We start from the raw sequence: 21881 nt of genomic DNA on the forward strand, positions 1-21881 counted from the left end.
ATGAAGCAGTGGGGAAGAGAAAAATAATAGAGTACATACCAATATGGTCTCACAGCAGTTTGGGAAATGGTCAGATTATTTTTAATCTATGTATTTGTGTACACAGACACATTCATCATAGATGTACAATAGATGTAACAGATTGCACATATGTACATATTGAACATGTGTATAGAAACATTAATAGGCAGACAAATATAAATCCACAATGTCCACAGACACACACGGTCCATATCAGATGTTTAACAGCCTGGACAGTCTGAGATAAGAAGTTATTAGAAAAAAGATTCATAGACAGTGGGAGAAAACTGGAAGGCTATTATGACAGACAGCCAGTGATATACTGTAGTTAGACCATGATCTCCATACTTATCAAATTCAACATTAAAGGTGCTCTAAGCGATGTTGGGTAACGGCACTTCTTGTTGACGTTCAAAGTATTTTCAAAAAATACGAGGCTAGCTTGCCCCTCCCTCCTCCTCCTCATCCCCTCTCTTCTGTGCTTCCGCGCACTAACCCCCAACCCCAACTCCTTCTTGTCGGTTATTGGCTGGAACGTTGGAACTCTGTTGTTGTTTGGTGGTGCAGGTTGGCCAGTTTGCTTTTGTTTCCGTGAGTGGAGCCTGGGTTGTCTACAGAGACCATGTTTTTGTACAGTGTGTTCAGGGGACAGGCAGCTAGCAGATAGTGAGGAGATGTTTGCTGTATGTGACAAAAAAAAGTTGTAGCCTAAAAAACGTGTGACATTGCTTAGAGCACCTTTAATTACAGGCCATTCTACAGCAGTATGGGAAAAATAAAGCTGTTATGACAACCGGAAATGATGAATACTCAGATGTCACATTTACCACTACCACTATACCCCACACAAATAATTTGTTTGTCAGTCACCAGATCAGAAAAACAAGATATAACCAGTTCTGGCTTGGAAAACTAAAGATGCAACGATCACGTATCGGTCCTGGCGACTGAAGAACTAAAAGGGATGTCCATAACTGAGGCCCTGGAGACTGCTTAAAAAGGTTCACAATGCTGGCAACCAGACTAAGGAAACCCACCAGAGAATCACAGGCCAAACGATAAATGCTCTGATCACACAAAAAAAAATTGAGTGCAATACCAGCTGCAGTGCAGTAATGTTGCAGGAGCAGAACCACCAAGAACTACAGGTGAAGACTACTAAAAGCGCATATGGGAGAAATAATCTTTGAAAACCACCAATGCTCAAAGTATACCAGATCTGAAAGCAGACCACTACATTTTCTGAGAGTAAGATCAAGGTCCAGTAAGGGGGCCTTCAGTAACTGTGGTCCTACTCTCTAACTGTGTGTGTGTGTGTGTGTGTGTGTGTGTGTGTGTGTGTGTGTGTGTGTGTGTGTGTTTGTTGATTATCTTGTTGTGTATTCTTATTTCTATTAATGCTTGTTTTAATGTGTATGTTTTTTTTAATGTGAAGAACCTTGGGTTTACATGTAGCCAAAGGTGCCCAGCAGTCCCACGTGCCAGACTTTGCATCAATTACTACATCCGTGTAGTCTCGTGTGACTCTTAGGCGTACTCTGAGAGCCAATGACCAAGCGGGAGTGAGAACAGGTTGACGTAACACACGTACATCGGCAAATTAATTTCCTTGTTTATGAAGACAAGATGTGTTTGACTCGAACATCTCACAATTACCAACAAACGTTGAGACCGTCCTGCCAACCTGTATACAGTTTAACATCAATGTATGCTGTAAAGTTTGTTAACTCTAAAGTTGCTGAAAGTTGCTGCTGTTTCATTCCTGTCGGCTCTCTGCAGCGGGCGGGCCTGCTGCTCAGTTCCCTGACGCACGCACACACAAACACACACAGTGGATGCAGGAAAAACCAGAGAAAAGACGTACAGGATGACCTAAATTGAGGACAGCTACACTCATTATTGTAAGTGCAATGATAAGTTAATGTCCAATAAGTACTTTATCAAACCATATGAATGTGTTTTCCAGGCCAGGATAAGAAATGAACTCACAATGTAAAGATCAACAAGCCACTGACAGACATGTTTAAATTAGATTCATTCTATGAATGTGTTTTTCTTTTTCTTAAAACCATCAGCCATTTTCATATTATACCAACATTTGCAGCATCCTGAGCCTTTTTGGTAAGGTTTCTTGGAAACCAGACTAGAAACAGGTTTCCTTTTTATTTTTAAAGAACTATACCAAAAACACATTTTTTGTTCCCGCAACTTCCTTGCAACAAAAATACAAGAGACATTGCAACTTTTACCGCAATTTTTTTTACAAAAGCTGCCTCAAAATCAGGCATTTTGGGCCGCAAAAATCTAAAAAAAAAGCTAAATTCTGCAGGGACTGAAATGTTAAGGGATTTTTAAACCTTCACAGTGACAATGTTATAAACAAAGCATCTTGTCGACAGAGTGTAGTAATAAACACTTAGTTACTAGAAATGTTTTTTTCAGCCACTGAGATCTTGGTTGTGCACATGCATGTCAACCAACCAATCAATCTATTGACCAAACGGTGTCAACCCTGCCAGCAGCTCATATAAACCAGATACTAACAGACGGCTCCCACTCTGGCTGGCTAAGGCAAAACAATACTTTTACCTTACATAGAGCTGCAACAATGACATAAGCATTTCATATAGACTGACAGCGTCAACGGATGGTAGTTGGATGGTAAATATCAGAAGACTACACAACAGGTATTGGAAACAAGATGGCTACATGAACCTGAGATTCCACAAGCGATCCCAGTCCCTTTGTACGTAAATAAAACAAGTATTAAACTGGCACCTCAGTGGAAAGAACAAGTTCCACGCCATCAAAGTGGACGAAAAATTTTAACCAACTAGTTTTTAAACACAAGTGCGTTTCTAGACCACATTAAAACAGTATAATTTAAACTAAAAGCTATGCCTTGTGTAGTTTTAGCACTTCTCAAACACACTCTTTCTCTAAATTAATGAGTGTCTACTTGTATAGGGAATTTCCATATAGGGAATTTGTCGCAATACACAAAGGACTGTATCCAGATTGTTTGCCAGCTAGAGAGAGAAGGGCTTAGTTACCATCAAGACCAGTGTCCTGAATGAAACATGAAGAATCCACGAGTATCTCGGCAAAATGTCTCTTGAAAGAAACTGCTTTGAAAACATCTCAAAACCAGCAGCAGTAAGGGAGAACGCTGACAATGAAGGTAGAGGAAGTGCCTTGGAAAGCCAATCCCCTCCACACGAACATGGACGGAATTTTACCAGTGGCTAAAAACGGTAGGACTAACCACACTAGACACAAACTTTGAGAATGTTCAGCACACAGTTTAGGGGGGTAAGACGCAAACACAACATATGTTGAATGGCCCGACCAAGTATGTGAGAAATGAGGACAGGAAAATATGCACATAGTAAGCAGCAGGAAAGAGATGAAATTATGTACAACAATGAGCAATTTTAAGAAACTATTTAAAATTAATATTTTAAACGGATACAAACAGGACTCAAGGTGATTGCATTGCCTGCTGACTGTATGTCTCCTGGTCTTATATACTATGTTTAGTTTGGATGGGTTATTTTTTCGGTTTGATCTACGTAGATGGAAAAGGAAAAAACGTGTATGTGCATGTACTGTGTGTATGCATGTATTGTAGGTATGCATGTGTGTCTATGTGTGTATATGTGCTTGCAGGTAGGTAGATATACTGAACATGTATATGTGTATATACACATATAAATAAGTGTAGCATCAAATTGTTTTGTATTTAACTAAAGTGGAAAAGTAGAAACCTTTGTTTGACTTCTTCTTACTCCTTTTTGAACATGCAAATTTCTTATTTGAATAATTTGTAATACTTTAGGAAGATTGTGCTGGAATGTACATGTTCTTATTTACCTTTTAGTTTTTGTAATTTCATTTTTTTAACACTAACTTTCAAAATAAATTAAACTGAAAGGTGGACACTCCAAGCCATCCATTGTGGTTTCTGTGGAAAGACCCCAAACAGGCTGGCTGAGTACCCAGTACCCAGACTCGAAGAGGGTACATACCGGCCTGGATGGGAAAAAGGAGGTATGTTTCCATTTCCACTATAAGCTTTTTGTCCAGTTTGTAGACGTAATCATCATTGCACTGTTATACTTCAACAGGAAGTTACCTTCTGTGAATAAATTAAAAGAGAAAATCCACTAAAAGAGGCAAGAAAAGAAGCAAATGGAGAATAATGATGGATGCAGGTAGAGAGTAGTGGGGCAGACCATTCATTTCAGTTTCCCCCTCTCCTGTGTTGAGAGATGAATGACATCCATTAGCCTTATCGGAATACTCTCTTTTTTTGCACAAATCATAGAAATAGAGTTTTGGTGGAGTTGAATATGTAGACTGACAAATGATACCCATGATCCAAAAACTCTCCCACACGAGGCCTCGCTCCTCCCTTCAAGTTTTGCTAGGTGTGATCTGTGCATGGTCCTTCATTCTCCTGATCCAGGTTTGAAACACAGCAGGAGGTGTGTAATCCAACTTCAGGCAGACTGTTCTAGTGTAATCTCCTGCTTACTCAGAGTACACACAAGTCACTTTTGACTGCTTCATAAAAGATTCAAACTGAATCTGTCAGAATCTGGCCATCTGTCATCTGCTTCTAAGTTTGCCTGTCAGACTTTCAGGCTATCTCTCTGTTTGTCTTTTTGTCTATCACTATGTCACGATGCATGTGCTCTTGCCTGTTTGTCGGTATATTGGACTAAAGGTGACTTCTTGAAAGTGAAAATCGTTGTGTTACGTAAGCAGGTTAAGGGAAGTCCCTTGGCAGTGGAATTAGGGATGAAGGGCATGTGTGCATGTTTGTTTTTGAGTCTGCAGAAATGTAAAAGTATGTTTAGGTGGGCTTGCGTGTGCATGCATACTGTACAGTACATAATTATGTGTGTATATATATTGTATAAGCATAATTACATGTGTGTGCGTGCATGCGTGCAAGTTAAATTAAAAAAACATTTTGCAAACAGACAGCAATTTTGCAGAATTCTCGGTTTTCTTTTCAACTGCTCTCCTTTTTTTTCCTGTCTTTATTCCTAGCATGCAGTGCCGGGGCCTCACTAAATACAATGGGTCATTGCAGCCAAAAAGCCAACAACAATTAGGTAATCAACAATAACAAACACAAAAAGAGCCTCTTGCCTTTGCCATCAATGTCTGGAAAAACGTTGAAAGGATACTCAAACTAAGCCACCTACAGAAAACTAACTTAGTACCTGAGCCCGAGTATGCAGTGACTGCCTGTAAAGGAGGGGTGATTAGAGAAATGTTAACCCAGAGGCCCATTACATGTATTAATAAAAGGCTTAATGCTGTGTTGTTACATAGAAAATGTCACATAGTATCTCTCTAATAGTGTGATATTATGTGTGCTACTGACAGCGAGAGAGAGAATGGCGATATATAATGACAGCATACATGGGCTTAGAGATGTGTTGAATTGAAAATACTTTCATTCTACAGCCAATGGAGGGCAAAATGTTTCTTCCTCTCTACGCTATGTCCAATTTCAGGCCATCACTTTCTGTTCAAGATCATTTAAACTTGATTTATAAGGGACATTTTAATCGGAATACTGACCTGACTTTACAATAATATATAAAATAAAATGAAGAACTTTCTTTAAAACAGCTAATATAAGTAGAACTAAAACAATTCATTAATAACGGTTGTTGTTGTTGTAGTGCCCAAATGATCACTGGAAAATGGCAGAATGGCTGCTGCTGAATTCATCTGAATTGCAATAGCAGAGCTTGAAAAATTATTGAAATTAGGTTATTTGGGATCTAGACATTTGCACTATTCCATACCACCTTATGCAGCAAACAAATACAGGCACAAACACTCTTCAGTATGGTCCCAAACAATATTTTGAAAAGAGAGAGAAAAAATGCATACTGTAAGTTAAAATGGGAAAATAAAAAGAAGAAAGGATCAATGTCTGCGTTTTTTCCGTGGCTGCAATACTACACAGACATAGGCTACTGTACATCTTCAGGAAAACTCCTGCGTAAAGACGTTATTAAGAATGTAGGATCGGATCCCTCATTCTGTCTGGGCACGAAGTAAAGATATAGAGAAACAGGTTTAAGTAAAGTTTTACGGTTCAGGTTTAACTATCTTGATTCTCTACTTTGTGTCTTCCTGTGGATTAACAATGCCTCTTGTAGCCTTTTTATCCCTGATGCCTGAATCTCTCCCTCTCCTCTCCCTCTCCTCTCCCTCTCCTTCCCTCCCTCTCCCACTCTTCCCCTAAGTGGCTAGTTGTCAAAGTCAGCTGAAGCCCAGTTAATGAAGAGGTAGATTTATTAGCAAACATCAGTAGAATAGGCAGGGAGGAGTGAAACACCCAGAAGCCAGCAAGCAATTACAGCCACTAAGTGTGCACATCAAAAAAAGAAAAAAAGACATATGGGATAAAGAAAAAATGGTAAAGGCAGAAAGGAAAAAAACGAAACTGAAGATGTTCAAAAGAAATAAAGCAAAATCCAAAAGGCAGAAAGAGGAGAGGTAGAAAGCCCCCAGTCAGAGAGGAAGGGGGAGAGGCAGCTTTCCTCTCTTTTATCCTCTCTCCAGCAGTGGCTACAGAAACAAGCTCTTACCGTCTGTTGTAGGTCTGGGATTCCAATGCGGATGACCACGGTGTTGCCTGTCGGCTCCTCCATGGGTGCTCTTGCACTGTGGCTCCGCTCTGCACCGGGACGGAAAGCTGGAACACCGACAGGAATGGGAATGCCGCTGTCCTCTTCCCGGGAGCTGCCGCTGTCAGTGCTGGCCCCCTGGCTGCCGTTTGCTGTGTGTGTGTAAGGGTGTGTGAGTGTGTGTGAGTGTGTGTGTGTGTGCTGCTGCTGCTGCTGGTCCTGCCGTGGAGGGCTGGGTGGCTCATGTTTGCCGGCTGCCGGACGCAGAGGCATGCTCCGTGTTAGGGGCTCGGTCTATGTCTCTCTCTCTCTCCAGACACACACACACGGGCAAACACACACACACACACACAGATGTCTCTCGCTCACACTACACGCACACACCTTTGGCAGCGTGCATCACTCGCCTGGGAAAGAAAAAGAGGGAGGGAGGGAGAGAGAGGCAGGGAAGGAGGACGGCAGAGAGGGAATGGGCAAAGAGAAGGGGGCATTAGGAGATTGCAGAAAGATGAAGGGTAAAAAATACAGGAAGAAAATAAGTACTAGGGGACTTGCATAGATGCATACATAAAGCAAGATCATTAAATGGTGTAACATGATTCAACTTATAATGCAATCAGTAAAAAAGGAGGCACATTTAGTTTGTAAATAGAACAAAAACAGAAGACAAAAGCAGTATAGAGGGGAGGATTTGCATACAAACATTTGGTTAATTTACCTGTAAGTGTGTTTGATTAGTGTTTAATAGCAGCATTATTAATGGGTCCGCTGGTACAAAAAGATAACATTTTACAGTGATCATAGTGTGACATTGTTGCTCTCACACACTGTTGCTCTAGCTGTAGTGGACTGACACTGTGGCGACATCAGGACGGCACAGAGGGATTGTTTGTTCAGATCAATGATGGGCAGGATTTGGCCTTCATGATTAACTTTATCTATCTGTGGGGGTGGTCTCAGATCAAATGGTTCCCATGTTGACACAGTGACAGACAGACAGAGCAAGCTGCCATAAAAGAGAATGAGGTTTTAGAGGGAGTTCTTCTTGCTCACGGTCACTCTCAAAAGTGGTGCCGTTTTCATTTACTGTTTCATCATGCAGGCTGTGTGAAGTCATTAGACAGCTGTGATTAAGTGCTAAACAAATGATGTAGATCTGACCTTGATTTGGATTTGTGTGTCGTAAATGAGCCACCCCAAAGCAATTTCATAGTATGTGACTGTCATGTTTTATGAAGAAGGGGAGACTGGTTCACAACCTCGGTGTGTTGTGTAAGAGAAATATTTAAGGGCTTGAGTATTACGAGTTTCAAAGCCCACCATTTGAATAAATGGGCTTGACATGCAAGGAAAATGTCCCATGAAACATTTGTGGCATGTCTGTAAATTATTAATTGTGATCTTAAGTCAGTGCTATGCTCCATTGTGTTGTCAGTGCCATCGTTGTTCAGCTGACCCGACAGCCCCAAGACAGCACTTTCTTACGGAGTGGAATTTAAAGCAAGCACTGTAGGAACAATACAAGTGATGAAAGCTCCAAAGCTGCTGTTATACACGATAACCTGGACTAGGAACTGACACACACTTGCAAATATACAGTATATGGACACACATATGTACAAAGACACACACACAAGGGACTCCTATAATATTGCAGGCTGCAGGAATATTTACACACATTAGACGCAATACACATGCATATTTGTATTTTGTAAACTTCAAAAGGTAAATGTACTGAAGTGGCAAGTTAATGAAGAGAGACAGATTTAAGGCCACCATCACACACTCTACAAACTATTAGACTTTTGCCATAGTGGTATGGCAAATGTTATAAGATATCCCCTCATTATATCCGAAAAGCATCAGATTCCTGCAGAGAGCTTCTCAGAGAAAAGAGTTATGTCATGTAATGTAGCTACCAGTAGCTACATTACATTAATAATTCATTTTTTTATAAAATGAACCCCAGTGCATTACTACAAGAAAATTAGGACGTACAGTTCATTCAATTCATAGTCACATACTTACTTTTTATTGTTGTATTTACCCAGCAGAAGCTGAGCTGTATCTATTCTCCTGAACTACAGAAGCTTGCATGCAAGTGCTCTGCCACTGCTGTACACTCTACAGTATGTAATCCCATTAGCATTGGAGAAAGAGCATGGCAGGTAGCCCTAATACATTAGAGGATTTAGCAGATCACTCTGCCTGTGTGTGACTTCGGCCTGCCAAGTCTTTAGGGCAAGGAAAATTGATAACTCGTACCCAGACATTGTAGTGTGGCTCAATATTCACTTTTTATAAAGCAATTTTGTGCCCTTACAATATGGGTCTCCGTGTACTATAAAACTCACCCAATGGATTACCAACATCTCCCAAAGAATTGCAACACGTTGTTACTAGTTTCAAACAACATATAAAGGTATTTCTAATTTTGAGCTGTGTATTTGTCAATATCATTAAGCAGAATGCAACACTATTTTTTTCAAAATTACTGATATCTATATATAGTACATGAACTGCTAAAATAAAAAATTAAAAAGATCACCAATTAGAGGGATAAGTTCTGGGAATATGGCAAGGGGACCTAAAATGGCTTGCCAATCCCAATAATGATTCCCTTGGATAGCAAGGGCAGAGAAAGGGAAGGATTTCATCCTACTTGCATCATACAAGGATAAACTGTGTGGGCAACAGCACTTGATCTGCATAAGGGGGATATGTTATCTGGTTGAACAAATGGCCAAAGAAAATGGGGAACATTTTTATTCAACTTGATTAAACATCTTTCAATCTTAACAATCACCAGGTTTACAAAAGTCTATTGTACAATCTATTCTGGCAGCTCTGGTACATGCTTTTCATTCTATAACTACAGCTGAAACGCTTGAGTAACTAAAGAATTAGTGGGAGAAAAAATACAGTAAGTCTTCTTAAATTTTGAACAGTGATTAATTGTTTCAGTCATTATGAAGCAATAGTTTTGTTGCAGCCCTACTTACAATGTTATCTTTAGCTGTATACCGAATGAGTAATCTCCATAGACACCCACTTTTATATATGTTTAATTCCATACTATATTACTGAAAACAGTGTTTGATTAAATGAACAGTACTTGGCACTGGTACAACTGCTTAATTAAATAGTTGGACCTTGAATCTGGCCTGAAAAAAATAATTTGCATACCAAGGGGTGGATAATAATTCAATATTATCATATTTCACTATGGTGACATCCTGCCCCTCCATTAATGTGTATAGTATAGTATGATGATATCTTATACCTGTTTAGAGACTTGGCTGGCAACTGAACTAATTGTTGCCAGCCAAAACATCTGGGAGCTATGAGTACCTATAGGTTAAAACTGCAGTCAAGATCTGTCTCACTTAAATTGCTTGGGAACATTAAGAGAGTGGACTAGAATTATAAGGAGGCTAGCTCCCATGCCTCAGCTAACAGCTACTGCCTTTTTTCTCTGTTGCTCAGATCTCTTTCACCCCATCCCCTCTCAGCCCATCTCTTGCGCTCCAGCCCAGTAAAAACAAAGTGAATAATTCATGACCATACAGAGCAGTGTGTGCATGGATACAGTGCAATGTATGCATGTATCTGAAACATCCACTAGGCTGTAGAAGTCCTTGCTATAGAGCTGTCCATGAGAGCATTCACGAATACAACCAAAATCTCACGGCCAGCCCTCAGCCAGCCCTACCTGCTCCCTGCTAAGACGTCCACACTGGAGAAAAAAAGGAGGCTGGGGCAGAGGGAGGAAGAAAGATAAAGGTAAGCAGTAAGCTGAGGTAGCATGAAGCAGAGCGGGACAGAGAGGATGTGGCTATGACAGTTAGTGGGCCAAGAAAAAGGTAGAGACAGGGAGCGTGGAAGAAAAAGGGAGGGTGGCAGAGTGACGACAGAAAAGAAAGGTGGGAGAGCCAGCAAGAGGGTGGGAGAGAGGTTGGGAAAGCATTACATACAGTCAGCTTTGACAAACCAGCCACATAGCCCGTGTCCTGGAGTAAATGTGATAACTGTTCACAGACCCCATCAGAGTCTGCTTCACGCTGCTATACACCTGGTAAAGCAAATGTCATGGCCACTCACAAACTGAAGTCACGCAGGGCCACATTTGCTCACACACACACACACACATACACACACACACACACACGTTATCTCTCTGCCTCTAAAACATTTCCTCTCTCATAGTAAATCTGAATGAAGGTAATTCATTGGTAAAGCTGAGAAGCATCAAACAAAAAGGGAGAATCTGGTTTTAGCTGTCTGCTATCGTCTTCTGCACTACCTCTACGTTTGAAGGGTATTTCAGGCTGCCGGGCATAATTGGCTGATTTGTTTTTCAATGGAGCCGCCTTCAGATAAGACTAGAGATCAATTTTCACTTTAAATAAAGATAAATATGATGAATAGAATTTTTTCAGACGTCCATTCCATTCTAGAGTTAAGTTAGAGTGAGAAATGTGATATTACTGGGTGAAAATTAGATATCGAGATTCATAGAATTTAATTGTTATGTATTGATTTTTAGCTTTTGTTTTTCTCCTCTCTTTCTCTTTCTCTTCCTCTCTATCGCTCTCTCTCTTTCCCTCTCTCTAGCAGGACTTGTTTGCCATCTCTGCATCAGAAGTTGAAAGCAACATGTCTTTTCAAAGTTGTACAAGGAACTGGGCTGGTCCCATAAACTGTTAAAACAGTGAACGTCCATCCATCCATCCATCTTCATCCGCTTATCCGGTATCGGGTCGCGGGGGCAGCAGCTCCAGTAGGGGACCCCAAACTTCCCTTTCCCGAGCCACATCAACCAGCTCCGACTGGGGGATCCCGAGGCGTTCCCAGGCCAGGTTGGAGATATAATCTCTCCACCTAGTCCTGGGTCTTCCCCGAGGCCTCCTCCCAGCTGGACGTGCCTGGAACACCTCCCTAGGGAGGCGCCCAGGAGGCATCCTTACCAGATGCCCGAACCACCTCAACTGGCTCCTTTCGACGCGAAGGAGCAGCGGCTCTACTCCGAGCTCCTCTCGGATGACTGAGCTTCTCACCCTATCTCTAAGGGAGACGCCAGCCACCCTCCTGAGGAAACCCATTTCGGCCGCTTGTACCCTGGATCTCGTTCTTTCGGTCATGACCCAGCCTTCATGACCATAGGTGAGGGTAGGAACAAAATTGCCCGGTAGATCGAGAGCTTTGCCTTCTGGCTCAGCTCTCTTTTCGTCACAACGGTGCGATAAACGGAATGTAATACCGCACCAGCTGCTCCGATTCTCCGACCAATCTCACGCTCCATGGTCCCTCACTCGCGAACAAGACCCCAAGGTACTTAAACTCCTTCACTTGGGGTAAGGACTCACTCCCCACCCGAAGAAAGCACTCCATCGGTTTCCTGCTGAGAACCATGGCCTCAGATTTAGAGGTGCTGATCCTCATCCCAGCCGCTTCACACTCTGCTACGAACCGATCCAGTGAGTGCTGAAGGTCACAGACCGACGATGCCATCAGGACCACATCATCCGCAAAAAGCAGCGATGAGATCCCGAGCCCACCGAACTGCAACCCCTCCCCGCCCCGACTACGCCTCGATATCCTGTCCATAAATATTACAAACAGGATTGGTGACAAAGCGCAGCCCTGGCGGAGGCCAACCCTCACCTGGAACGAGTCCGACTTACTGCCGAGAACCCGGACACAGCTCTCGCTTTGGTCATACAGAGATTGGATGGCCCTAAGAAGGAACCCCCTCACCCCATATTCCCGCAGCACCTCCCACAATTTCTCCCGGGGGACCCGGTCATACGCCTTCTCCAGATCCACAAAACACATGTAGACTGGTTGGGCATACTCCCAGGCCCCCTCCAAGATCCTTGCGAGAGTAAAGATCTGATCCGTTGTTCCACGACCAGGACGGAATCCGCATTGTTCCTCTTCAATCCGAGGTTCGACTATCGGCCGAACCCTCCTTTCCAGCACCTTGGAGTAGACTTTACCAGGGAGGCTGAGAAGTGTGATACCCCTGTAATTGGCACACACCCTCTGGTCCCCCTTTTTGAAGAGGGGAACCACCACCCCGGTCTGCCACTCCTTAGGCACCGTCCCAGACTTCCACGCAATGTTGAAGAGGCGTGTCAACCAAGACAGCCCCTCCACACCCAGAGCCTTCAGCATTTCTGGACGGATCTCATCAATCCCTGGGGCTTTGCCGCTGTGGAGTTGTTTGACTACCTCAGCGACTTCCACCAGGGAAATTGACGACAATCCCCCATCATCCTCCGTTCACATCCATTATTATTACAGTGAACGTAATAATAATAATTATAATACATTTTATTTACACAGCCCTTTCTAAAATACTACTTCAAACTAGATGCGTTGGGCAACAGGGAGCCAGTGGATGGTCTGGAGACGGGCAACAGAGTTTGAATGTACTGAAGTTTGTATAAGGCTTTTGCAGATGAACCATAGAGAATGACGTGGCAGTAGTCGATTCTGGAAGTGATGAAAGTGTTTATCAGAGTTTCGGCAGCAGGGAAGATGAGTGATAGGAGGAAACAGGCAATGTTTTTTTGGTGGAAGTAGGCAGTTCTGGTGGTTTGGTTGATGTGATGTTGAAAAGCGAGATTGATGTCAAAAATGACTCCAAGGTTGCGGATGTGATGGGAGGGAGACAGGGTGGAGTTGTTAATGGAAAGACTGAAGTTGATGGTGTTTTTTGTGAAAAATTTGGGGCCAATGATGATCATATTAGATTTATTGTGAGACAGTTGGTCAGAGTGAAGGAGGAAACTGTGGTGATGGATTTGGTGGAAATGTAGATCTGGACATCATTGGCGTAGCAATGGAAGTGTAAGGCTTTCCATGGGAGGAAAAAGGGAAACCCAAAAAAGGGGAAAAAGAAACCCCACCCAGGTTATTTGACTGGGGGGTTTTAATTTTAGCGCAACACCTTCCAAATTTTTTAATGGGAGAGTGGAATGGTCAAATGGACTTTAAAGGTTGAACCATTTCTTGGGGATGGCGGGGACGTGAAATTTAGGGTGTGGGGACGCCGGAATGGAGAAAATTAATATAAATAAAGGGATGGGATAATGGGGAAAAAGGTCTTGATAAGGTTTTATTGGATGGGTTTAAAGTGCGGGGGAGCTGTCCATCCGAGTGGTGAATTTTGACAACTTCATGGAGGACAGCAGGGAGAAATAAGACTGAGAGTCTGGAGGGGTTAGACAGGTGCGGATGGAGCTGGGGGAGGTGGTCATGTTGCTGTAAATAATATTGACTTTTGATAGAAAGAAGGACAGAAAAGAGTTGCAATTATCAACTGTAAATGTAATAGATATGTTGCTGAGGGGGTCAGAAGTTTGCTTATTGTAGAGAGGAGAGTCTTGGGGTTGTTAGAGCCAGAATATATGAGCTGTGAGTGGGAGGGGCATCGGTCAATGATTAAGGCATCTTTGTATTGGGGAAGATTGTCTGTGTATCCATGGCGCTAAAGTGTTAAACCGTTTCTGTTGTAGAGTCTTTCCAGCTGGCGCTTGTGGGACTTAACTTGGTGAAGTGTAGGAGTGTACCAGGGGGCTAAGTATGTGAAGGTGAGTTAGGGGTAATGGTGGGAGTCAGCCGGTCCAGACAGGAGGAGAGAGTGCTTTTGAAATAGACCGCAAGGTTGGTGTGATCATCAGACAGGGGAGGGGGGAGGTAAATGTTGCATTGGACAGTGAAGCTGAGAGAGCGGATGGATTTATGGACTTGAGGTTTCTGAATTACATTTTGCACTTTTCTTTAGGGGTAGGCAGGTATGGGGATGTTGATATCAGTGATGATTGCAAGATGGTCTGAGGTATGGTAGATGATACTGGAGAGATTACTTACTGTGAGACCGGTGAAGCAGACCAAATCGAGGATATGTCCATGGGTGTGGGTGAGAAAGTTGACATGTTGTGAAAAGTTGAAGCAGTTTAACAGTTTGGGATCCCGAACCGCACGTGGCATCAGTGATGTCACCAATTGGTTTGTGGACTGCTGTTTTGAAGTTTGGTGGTATGGCGTCACCCTCTTGTTTTGTTGATGTGAGTATTTTTGACAAGAGGGTGGAGCTGTGGTGGATAGCGTGGCCAAGCCAGTGTCGTTTATGATTAAAATGGTGCTGCGCTAAGCTAAACGCTAAAGGAAAAGTTGCAGATTTTTAATCCTTTTGAAGTGAGTCATCCATTGGAGATTAACCCGTGGGTAAACGCAGACCTACGGGTACTGCCGACATTCACCTGCATGTACAGCAGTACAAAGACAATCTGCAAACTTTCCCCTAAGTTAACTGTTAATAATAGCTGTAGCTAGCTAGCTTGGTCGGCATGACGCTAACAAGACATTTTATGCGACCACATGTTCCTATTTACTTTGATAAAGTGAAAACACAAAGGAAAGACCCAAGATGTAAGAAAAAATATTCAAAATGTTCTGTCAAAGTCTTTACATGTCCAGGACAGAGTTGAACTAGGGAGAAAAAATGTCTGCCACCAGCTAGTACGAAAAACGTCAGTGTCACTAGTTCACTAGTGACTCTTTTTGGACCTTACTAGTTAACTAGTAAGATCAAATGTGTGTACCTACTTAACTAGTAAGGTCAGCAATGCCTCTTACTAGTTAACTAGTAGAAATGTTGGCCCTTACTAGTAAAAAAGTGGCTTTTTTTTTTACGTTACTAGTTAATTAGTACGTGCATGCCACACGTCCAAATACTTCAATCAGTGAAAAACAAATTCATAATGACAGCATTTCAGCGTGAAAAGAGGACATTATGAATAAATAAAAAGCCTTAGAAAGACTCACATTACAGCAATAATTTATAACACATGATTTATTAGTGATAATAAATGTGACATTACCAAGAAGTCTTAATAATATGAAAAATGGTTAGGTTTGATGATTAGGTTTCCAGATTAGGTTTACTGATAAGTGCAATGGATTTTTGCTCAAAATGTACGTATGACCACATCATTTTAAGTTATTTTACTACTTCTTAACAGTTTTGAAAAACTTAAATGGAGCCAGAAAAAATCTTAGTTTTTTTTACAGATTATATATCCTTATATTTGAACTGAAAATAAAATGTTCAAGTGGTCAAGGTTGGATATCTTTTCAGTCGGGTCCGGTTGCTTTAAAGTGCAATTTATGAACAATATAGAACTGTAAATATGTAATTAGTAAGTTTGTCTGTGTATGCGTTAGACTAGAGAGATGCACTATAATCTAAAATCAAAGTGTCAACAGACACACACACACAACGCAATCTCTCTCTCTCTCTCTTGCTCTCTCTCTCTCTCTCTCTCTCTCTCTCTTTCTCTCTCTCTCTCTCCTCTCTCTCTCTGACACACACTCACATTCACAGCCAGCTCACACGGATTAGCCACTCAGTGTAAACAAAACACTGCCTAACCCATTCAAACCCCCGGGCCACATGCAGAGGCCCCATATGGAAAATTAGCCATGCGCTAAAAGCTTTTGGAATCAATACACTACAGTAGCTGCACCACATCCCAAAGCCACTATCTCTATCCAATTCACATGGGCTGACACAGCTAGAAGATTTGTCGCTACTTTCTCTCTCTCTCTCTCTCTCTCTTCTCTCTCTTCTCTCTCTCCCCTCTCTACACACCACACACACACACACACACACACACACACACACAACAACACACCACAGCGTGACATACATGAAAGGTACAGTGCCTGTCCAAGGTTGACAGCAGGGTAATCATAATGTTGTCTTTGAGTTATAATATCAATACTTTTGATTTGGTTGGCAGGGTGGAAGTCCTGCTTGGCAAGTTCATTATGGCTTTTCAATCCGTCACCCCCACAGACAGGACTGGAAATGTTACAAACTGACAGAGAGAAACATTTTAATGTTATGGAACACCTATTGCATCTTTTTTTGAGCACATCTGAGGACATGGCTATTTCTACTGTAAATACTCTGTCAGAAAAGATTTTGTACTGAGTCTCAGCTATGCATCACTGGAGCTGATGGGACATTTTGAACACGGGTTCGTACTAGAGTGCGGATCGGGCCGGATTTTTCTGTCCGAGCCCGGCCCGCTTCCGACAGAGCAGTAACCGAACCCGACCCGAGCCCGACAGGCATTAAGATATTATGTCCGAGCCCGACCCCAACCCGACACAGTTAAAATCGCATTTGTTTCTCATACTAATGACACATGTACGTTTGTTTGTGTGGAAAGCCCGCTTTTATTAAGCAATTGTAGGAAGGCATTCGGAAATGTCAACAGATGAGCGCATCAATGCACACGGGGCAACAAGCGCCATTACCTACATAATAAGCTGTTTTAAGTTCAAAATGTTCAATGCCTTATCGCGCTGATGTGACCGAGCCCGACCCGAACCCGAGCATCCTTTCTAAAAATCTGTTCGAACCCGGCCCGGCCCGTCGGGTACCGTCGGGTCCCGTCGGGCTCGGGTCGGGTATCCATCCTCTAGTTCGTACATTATTTTACAGACAATAACACGGACACATGCATACTCAAAAGCATAATTGATAAGCATACCTGTATGCTTATCAATTCTCTCTCTATGAGCACAGAAAGTTGTGGATGTACAGTATCTGTTGATCTCTGTGTTTCCAGGGTTGCTGCTGAAGTGATTCTTTGATGCAGCCTGCCTATAAATAATCAATGGAGCTCCCAAGAGAGAACTTTCATAAAGCCTGCCAGCCAATTAAGACCTGTTTCATACCATGGTCTGCATTATCTTTTCACACACCACCACAGCTCTTAAAAGGCAGGCTTGGGATGCTGGGGAGGTCAAGGATGTCACTGTGCTGCTCACTTACTATCAAATATATGCTACACTGGGGAATCAGGGTTTGTTTCTTTCAGCTTACAATACCCCTAATGCAGTTTTGATCACAGCCTGTATTAAATATGGACGTCTCTACTTTCTCCCACTATTTAAAAGTGAAGCAAAATATCTCAGATATAGGCTCTGCCATCTTCTCATTTTGGAGGCTAAGGCAGTAGTAGTCAGGCGGTGGAGCCGTGGTATTGAAGTCGTGCCCATACACCGGCACGACCAATCGCTAATCAATCACAGTTGTCAATCACAACATTTCACCCTGTTTCTATAGCATCAAGTAACTTAATTGATTAATTATAATTAATTGTAATATAAAATATATATAATTGAAACCAGACTTAAAGGTGCTCTAGGTAGGATTGCGAAGAACCAAGACTTAGCCAAATAATTTGAATACCGACAACTTCTCAGTCCCTTCCCCCTTTCTACTAAAGCCCAAAACAGTCTCCTAAGCCCCTCCCTGACACAAGGGAGAATGAATGTGTGTGCATGAGCAGTGATTGACACACAGTTAGACATCCCACTGGCCCTGATTGGTGCATCTGAACAGAGAGCTGTGGATTATTGCAAATCGCACTCCAGGCTGTATAGGCTATGCCAGAAGAGCCAGATTGTTTTTAAATTACCTGCTTCATGTTGTTCTACTCAAACATAGGGTCAGTTTCAGCAAATATGACAGAAAGCTAGTTTTATAAGTCTTTCCTACTGCACTTTAACAGAAAAAAGAACACTTGGAACAAACATCAGCATGATAAGAACTACCTAAACAGTCAGAGATAAATTCAAAATAGCTAAGAAGCTCTGTTTTCTCATTGAAAGTGAAATACATCTTGGTTACAAATTAATTATTACTATAATGTACATACTGCAGACACAATTTCTATTTTCACATGATGTACTGCTAGATAAAATGGAATACCAAAGTTTTTTTAATCTGAAAGTTTATAAAGGTAATGCAGTTAAGAAGTAACTCCAAACCAGTACATTTCATCAACGCACTCTTCCAAAACTTCCCTTCTCTGTTATTTTCCTACTGCATACACCCTGTCACAGAATTAAGCTGTGGAGTGTGATATAAAATTATATATTTGAATTAAAAAATGCACAGGTCACCTCAGAAAACTCATCTGCAATCTCCCAAGCCTGAAAATAATGAAATAGTGAAAAGTGAAGTGAGTGATGTAAATTGTGTAAAAGATCAAATGATGTCCTAAATTACAGTACATAATCACTCAATGCACATTGAGAGCATGTACAGTCCTGTATCTGTGACATGTGAGACACTGTTCACCATATTCCTGCTGATGCGGCAGGAATCATAATGGTTGGAAGTTAATGGATGTGTCTTTTGCAACTTAAATTTGCCTCACAACAATGTGGAGCTATGGTCTGCCATCCTCCCTTCATACAGTAATAAATATTTCACAACGTTTTCTTCTCTGTTGCCCTTAAACCTCACAGAATTCTTTCTTTGTTTGTGCTTGTATACACCCATCCATGCAAAACTGAGGTTATATAATTGGGGTTATATAATGGAAAATTAACACTGAGAGCACTGAAAAAAAAAAGTATTTCTAATTTATTAGTACATGTACGGAAAGAAAGATTAAGAAAGAGACTGAAGGTAAACCACTATTCATTAGCACATGAAGAGAAACCAATTTGATCCCTCTCAACCAGGGATATAAACCATTACTGAGACATTTATTCCTGAGCTTTCATGACTATTGATCTGCATCATTCATCTGTTAGAGAAACATAATGTATCTGGGTCACAATCCAGTCCAGTGTCAATTTGACCTTTCAGATTAGAGCTCTGATCTGGGGCGTCATGCAAAGGAACATCCCCCCGCCCCCAAAAAAATCTATGGCGTGTGTAAATTTGCGGCATTCGTGGGTGTGTGCGTGCATGACTATGTGTAGAAAGACTAAAGCAGGGAAAAGGCATTCAGATTATTGAAAAATCTACAAATACTGGATAGCCTTTACATAATGACTATTTACACCAACATAAACAGTTTGTGTAGCCTAGGCAGTGAAAAAGGATTGAATGACTAATAAATACAGAAAACAGTAACCAACAGTAACCCCAATCTCGCAAAAAACAAAAACCTTTCTTATAAAAAAATTAAGGTGATCTAAGCAATGTTGGGTGACAGCACTTCTTGTTGACGTTCAAAGTATTTTCAAACAAAACGAGGCTAGCTCGCCCCTCCCTCCTCCTCATCCCATCCCCTCTACCTCCCTTCTGTGCTTCCGCGCACTAACACCCACAACCCCCACCCCTTGATCCTTCTTGTTGATTATTGGTTGGAAGACTGTTTGTTATGTTTGCTGGTGCAGGTTGGCACAGTTTGTTTTTGTTGGTGTTTGTGGAGCCTGGACTAGCTACAAAGACCGTGTTTTTTTACAGTGAGTTCTGTGGACAGGCAGCTCACGGACAGTGAGGAGATGTTTGCTGTATGCGACAACAAATGTTGAAGACTAAAAAACGTGTGACATCGTTTAGAGCACCTTTAAGAAGAATAGTTTGCCAGTTAGTAGTGTTGCTATTTTATGATACAATTTGAAAGGAAAAGTAAATTAAACAGATGGAAAATGCTAAATTTAAATGAGATTGTGGATTAAATGAATGCCAGGGGTGCTGTGCTCTGCACTGAAACCTGGTTGAACTGAAATAGGTTATGCAACCATTCTTCCTTATGTCAATGCACATTATTTCACTATTTTTAAATAAATTCTACTGCTCACAGACGTGATGTCAGTAGTCCCAATTTCTGTTGTAAAAATCAAACATTTTTAAAAATTATTCATGATAACAACAGGCAGCAACTTGATCAATAATCAATAATTTTACATTAGACACTGGGATTTTATCTTCCAACACGACTGGCCCAGATGGTAGCAGACTGGATCTAATTTGATGCGATCAGTTGTGATATTCAAATATCAGGCCAACAATCAGGATGGGTGTCGACAACTTATGTTAACTCACAGATGACAACGTGGCCTTGAGTAAAATGAGTTAACCAACAACCGGTCCAGCAGGTCTGCCTAATGGGTAACAGATAACCCTCAGTGTGCTGGAGTAGTTTTAAGTCTCTGCAGATGCATTATTCATGCATTAGGCTAGTCCTTGAAGCAGCCCCTTTTTTCACTGTTCCTCTCGCTCGTCTTTACTGATACAGATAAAGGTTGGTACAAAACATAGTGATTCAGCTCCAACCCATCCCCATTCCCATCACTGTGAGTAATGGGAAGAGAAGGAAAAAGGGTAGATCAGAACAGCAACACATTACTAAACAACAGTTTCTAACCAGATAAGGCTGTTTTAAGTAAAACGTATTAGGCCTAATCTACACGTATGCAGGTTGTTATTTTTTTACTGTGAAACTGAGTGAAACTGAGAAACAAAAAGATAAGATAAGATAATTGTAAAAAAAAACTTCACACTGAAAAAGTGCCATGACACAACCTTACAGTCTCATGTTGATTAATTCCATGTTTGACTTCAACCGTGCTGCCTGATGTACGAACAACATTTAGGTCTTGATGTAGGCTTAAGTGTTGTGCAGTCTGTTGCTTTTTTGTGTGTGTTGCATCTCTCTGAACTGAATAACTCTAGATATATCATTGGTGAATGCCTTCCCACAAGATCCACAACTAGAGTGATTAATTTGATCAACTTCACATTCATAACCTAGCATGCCTGAAACCCTGCAGTTTCTAGTGCTTCCATCCCTTGCCTGATGTAACTCTATTAATTTGCATGCAAATAGATGCCAGTGAAATCAAGAGGAGGTAAAATATTGAATCACAAAAACTAGGAGGAAGTGAATTACAGTAAGCAATGCTGTGTTGATTGGTGTATGACAAATGAAATAGTATTATGCAAACAAGATGTGGCATTTATGTGCTCAAGATTTTAAGGAATCATTAAATGAGATGACAAAACAATGGTGTACAGATGGTATAAAGACATACATTTGAAAGTGACAGGCCTTTAGGGCATCCTGAGTTGGTTCATGGATAGAGCCTCAATCTCTCTAATGACATGCCAGTATATTTGATATGCCTGCTTTCTGCTGGTATGCATTTTAGGAGATACCATAAATAAGAGATATCTAAATAATTTTGTTCAATAATTCTGTGCACCCTGTTTAGCGGAATAATAATAATAATGAACCTGTCTCAAAAGCCTATGGTATGGTACCGGGCTTTATCAGTTCTTGGCGAAATCAGACTGCTTTGTCCTTCCTATCGAGACGATCTGGGCACGTGATTACCCAGGCCTGAGTATCCATCTTGACTGGCATGATGTAT

General features: G+C 41.6%; 1 protein-coding gene and 1 long non-coding RNA gene across 3 annotated transcripts in view; one reads left to right on the forward strand and one right to left on the reverse strand.

Moving 5' to 3' along the window:
• shank3a (SH3 and multiple ankyrin repeat domains 3a) overlaps positions 1-21881 on the reverse strand; it is a 194746-nt gene that overhangs the window by 152241 nt on the left and 20624 nt on the right. The window contains exon 3 of one of the 2 annotated variants that reach the window (XM_032524481.1): positions 6642-7087. In XM_032524481.1, coding sequence (XP_032380372.1) covers positions 6642-6953 — 312 coding nt within the window. In that variant the 5' untranslated portion in view covers positions 6954-7087. Of the gene's footprint in view, positions 1-6641; positions 7088-21881 lie in introns of those variants that run through there. The other variant, XM_032524483.1, reaches the window with a different exon arrangement.
• LOC116694725 (uncharacterized) lies at positions 471-19958 on the forward strand. Its single transcript, XR_004333250.1, has 2 exons — positions 471-557; positions 19876-19958. It is a non-coding gene; the product is annotated as an uncharacterized LOC116694725 (long non-coding RNA).

This window comes from Etheostoma spectabile, chromosome 8 (assembly GCF_008692095.1).
Source record: "Etheostoma spectabile isolate EspeVRDwgs_2016 chromosome 8, UIUC_Espe_1.0, whole genome shotgun sequence".
In the NCBI taxonomy this organism is placed as follows: domain Eukaryota; kingdom Metazoa; phylum Chordata; class Actinopteri; order Perciformes; family Percidae; genus Etheostoma; species Etheostoma spectabile.